Source organism: Phaseolus vulgaris, chromosome 1, assembly GCF_000499845.2.
Source record: "Phaseolus vulgaris cultivar G19833 chromosome 1, P. vulgaris v2.0, whole genome shotgun sequence".
In the NCBI taxonomy this organism is placed as follows: domain Eukaryota; kingdom Viridiplantae; phylum Streptophyta; class Magnoliopsida; order Fabales; family Fabaceae; genus Phaseolus; species Phaseolus vulgaris.
The window spans coordinates 22,195,346-22,199,065 of record NC_023759.2 but is presented as its reverse complement, the minus strand read 5'-3'; the positions used below and the strand labels follow the sequence as shown (position 1 = coordinate 22,199,065).

Genomic DNA, 3,720 nt, shown 5'->3' with positions numbered 1-3,720 from the left:
TGCACATTTGCCACAACTTTGCATGCATCCAAAACTGTTGTTATCTACATACCATCTTACGAAAAATGTTTTTTCTTATAAATGAAAATTAAAAGTTTCAAAAAAAATATAATAATAATAATAGTTATTATTATTTTAAAATCCTAAATCCATGGGTTGATTGAGATTGGAAGGGGAAAAAGCAGTGAAGTGTGTGGAGAAGGGTATTTAGTTGTTGTATATGGTGAGGGAAGTTGAAACACGTCCACAATATTTCATTTTGAAATGCTTTTGCATAAGCAATAATTAATGAAATTGTTAAAGTTTAGGTTGACTTTGGAGCAAGCAATGGTACTTGAATCAGTGATTCTTTCCTCCATATAAACACCATCTCCACAAGTACTCTACAAAATTCACCTTCTTCTGCTCTATTTCCCTCTCTCTCTCTATAGCTTCTTCTGTCACCGTTCAGATCCCTCTTGTGTTTCTTCAACATGAGGTCCAAATCTCCCCTGCAATTTCTCCTTATTCTCCTTCTGGCCTTTTCATTTGTTATCTCTTCTGCTGCTGTGAAAACCAGTAAGAATGAAAATTACAAATTAATATAGAACTATTCTATCTAGATCTCTTTTTTGTTTTCATAACTGATTTTAATGCTATGTGGAAATTTCATTGATTGCAGGACGGCTTTTGCCGAACAAAGAAAATATTTCAACCCAAATTTCATCAGATAAGGTTATAATTTATTTAGACACACCCTTATGAACATAATTTGTCCTAGTCTTTTCAATATTGTCTAAAACCTAGACAAAGCATTCTAAATACTGTTCATACCATTCTTCCATCAGATTTGAAGTTTCAAATATGTGATGCTACTGTCCAGATTGTGAAAACAAAACTCCTATTTTGATTGAAAAATAACACCAATGTCTTCAAGTTTTACCTTTTGATATATTCTGATGTTCCTATATCTGCATGCAGCAAAAGGGGTCTAACTGAATACACTTTTTGAGTCTATGGTTTCAGGGTGTTGAGAAGTTGGGAAGTGGAGAAGAGATGTTTGATCTGGCAGAAGAGTTGGAGAGAAGGATTGATTTGGAAAATAATGATTATCCAGGGACAGGAGCAAACAACCGGCATGATCCAAAGACACCAGGAACACCATGAGCAATGCATAAACTTTGAACAATTTTAAGGCCTAAGAGAATTAGTGCTATAAAATCTTCTGTGGGATTTGCATATTGTTAATTATTGCTGTAGCTGATAGAATATTCCTTCATCCAATATTTGTACAGGAGAATGTGTTAGTCTTTAGTTTTTTGCTTTGGCTAAATCTGTGACTTTAGAACTCAAGCAAAAATTAATAGAAATTCCAAATCTCTTAAAGTTAGGAGATTAATAAATGGTACTATCTCTATTTGTATCAAAATTTTCAATTACAAAAGTTGGAAGATTTCAGTTTGTTGTTCTTTTCCAGAAGAAGCACCAAAGTTAATGTTTAATAAAGTATTGATTTGACTCTACAAGTAAATGGTATGAATTTATTTGCGTGGAGGAAGAAAACAAAGAGAAAATGGGTGAAGGACATTTAAATGTGGCAGAAGCAGTACATGCTTTTTGGTTCCCACTAATTAGCTGTGAGAAACTAAAATATTAAGTACACAAAATATGAGATGGTGGAGTTTTGTATACTCCCTATGTTCAAAATATTAATTTTTTTATTTTATCAATTAAATTATTTGATTGTTTATTAAAAATAAATATTTTATTTTAGTGATTATTAAAACATTAGGAGACTTGTGTATCATTTTTGGATGGAAAAAGAAATAAGAATTTCTATAACCTCATGAAAAATGCTAATAAAATTAAATATTTGTTAGTCACTTATTCATACTTAAATTGATAAAAGAAATTAAAAAAATAATTGAAAAAAAATTAAAACGTTCGGTTTGTTTTATATTTTTTCAAGAATCAAGAAGTTTGGTTCGATTTATGTTTTGAATTTTCAAAACTGACTCAAACTAAACCAAATTATAATATACCTTCAGTATATCTTTTTTATTAAGATAAGAATAATAATAAATTATATATTTTAATCGAAATCTCTTTGGAGAATTGTTTGATCCGCTTAACATATTTAATTTGCAAATTTCTTAATTTTTTTCACGGTCAACCTTGTTAACTCCTATGGTGATGTCATCAAATCTACATTCTTTAATCTGTTAGTTGTACTTTTGTATTCTTTAAATTGATCTTAAATTTTTCTTCGTATTTGTTGGTGTTAGACTGTTAAAATATATGATTTTAGTGTTTAATGATATTAAATATTTAACTTTATGATTTTATTAGTTTATTATTCAAAAATCGAAAATTCTGATTCAAAATTATCGTGATCAATCTCTGTGATAAATTGCCAAATCATTTGACCGTTCACCCTTTTTAATATAAAGATTTAATTATTTATCAAATTTTGAGTAAGATATGCTTTATTATTATATTTTAATTTAAAAGATGAAAAGAAATAATAAAATTTTAGTCACTCTTGACTAACATATGTATTCTTTCAATAGTTATTATTGACCAAGTCATTTAAAAGTATTTTTTGACACCTAGTCACTCTTGAGCTCAGTGCTCGCTGGTCGGAGCTCAGCCTCAGTTAGGTCAGCTCGGCTTCTAAACCAAGTTGATGGGCCATGTGGGTTGGGCTCAAGGTATGTGTTAACTTTTCCATATACTTAATGTAACCCCCTTGCGCAAGGCCCGTGCGATCAGCACGGGGTAGTAAAGGACCTAGGGGCGCGCTTAGTGCGTATGGGTCTAGCACGAGCAAAACGTTTCCTCCAAACCTAAGCCCATGTGTGCTAGGGAACAATGAGTAGGTTGCATGTGTGATACGTAACGCTTCGCTAAGGGTGCCTACGTGAAACAGACTGGACCCTGATGCTGGTACATGAGTTGGTACCCTGGTGGTTATTCAGTTAAGATTTGATGCACTCCAGAAAAGGAAGGATTTTTTTCAGCTGCGACGCTAAGAGAGTGCACCCTAAACAAAATATCTTCCTAAATGCATAGGCTTTCAGTGGAGATAAGTCTCTCGTGAGAGAAAGTTGTTACAAGAGGTAGGCTATAAAAGGGACTTGAGATCCCAGGTAAAGGTACGTAGTTTCTAAGACTGAAACTAGTTACTTCTTGTTTCTATAAGCCTTGTACTGACTTGATCGTCAGAATGCAATCAATAGGTAGGCCCCCCTTTATCTCAACGGAGCAGCGTTCCAGCATCCAAAGGGAAGCACATAATCCACCAAAGATAGACGGAGTCAGAGCTTAGGATTGAAGTCGACCGACAACCAGGTCTACCGATAGGAACAATTTTATTATTATATTTTAATTTAAAAGAAGAAAAGAAATAATAAAATTTTAGTCACTCTTGACTAACATATGAATTCTTTCATATCGTAGTTATTATTGACTAAGTCGTTTAAGAGTATTTTTGGACACCTAATCACTCTTGACTAATACAAGTATTCTTTCGAATAATAGTCATATATGTCTAACCTTTTTTTAGAGTATTCTTTGACATTTAGATACCTTTGGATAACACGAATAATATTTTAAATTGTAGTCACTTATGATTAACCTCATTTAGAAGTATTCTTTTGTACAACAACCACTCCTAGTTAATAACAACGTATTCTTTTCCAAACAACTACTCCTCACTAAGATAAGGAAATTACATGATTG

General features: G+C 32.2%; 1 protein-coding gene across 1 annotated transcript; it reads left to right on the top strand.

Annotated features, from left to right (window-relative positions):
- Positions 1-235: 235 nt before the first annotated feature.
- LOC137813781 (uncharacterized) lies at positions 236-1,382 on the top strand. The gene is made up of 3 exons (XM_068616205.1): positions 236-558; positions 662-714; positions 1,006-1,382. The coding sequence occupies exons 1-3, from the start codon at positions 474-476 to the stop codon at positions 1,144-1,146; spliced, it is 279 nt and encodes a 92-aa protein (XP_068472306.1). The 5' UTR covers positions 236-473; the 3' UTR covers positions 1,147-1,382.
- Positions 1,383-3,720: the final 2,338 nt, after the last annotated feature.

What these genes read in the sequence shown, in the direction of transcription:
- LOC137813781 (XM_068616205.1), top strand. Translation starts at nt 474, where the DNA reads ATGAGGTCCAAATCTCCCCTGCAATTTCTCCTTATTCTCCTTCTGGCC. An exon ending in TTCTGCTGCTGTGAAAACCA is followed by an intron (nt 559 to 661) that starts GTAAGAATGAAA and finishes CATTGATTGCAG; the next exon opens with GACGGCTTTTGCCGAACAAA. An exon ending in CCCAAATTTCATCAGATAAG is followed by an intron (nt 715 to 1,005) that starts GTTATAATTTAT and finishes CTATGGTTTCAG; the next exon opens with GGTGTTGAGAAGTTGGGAAG.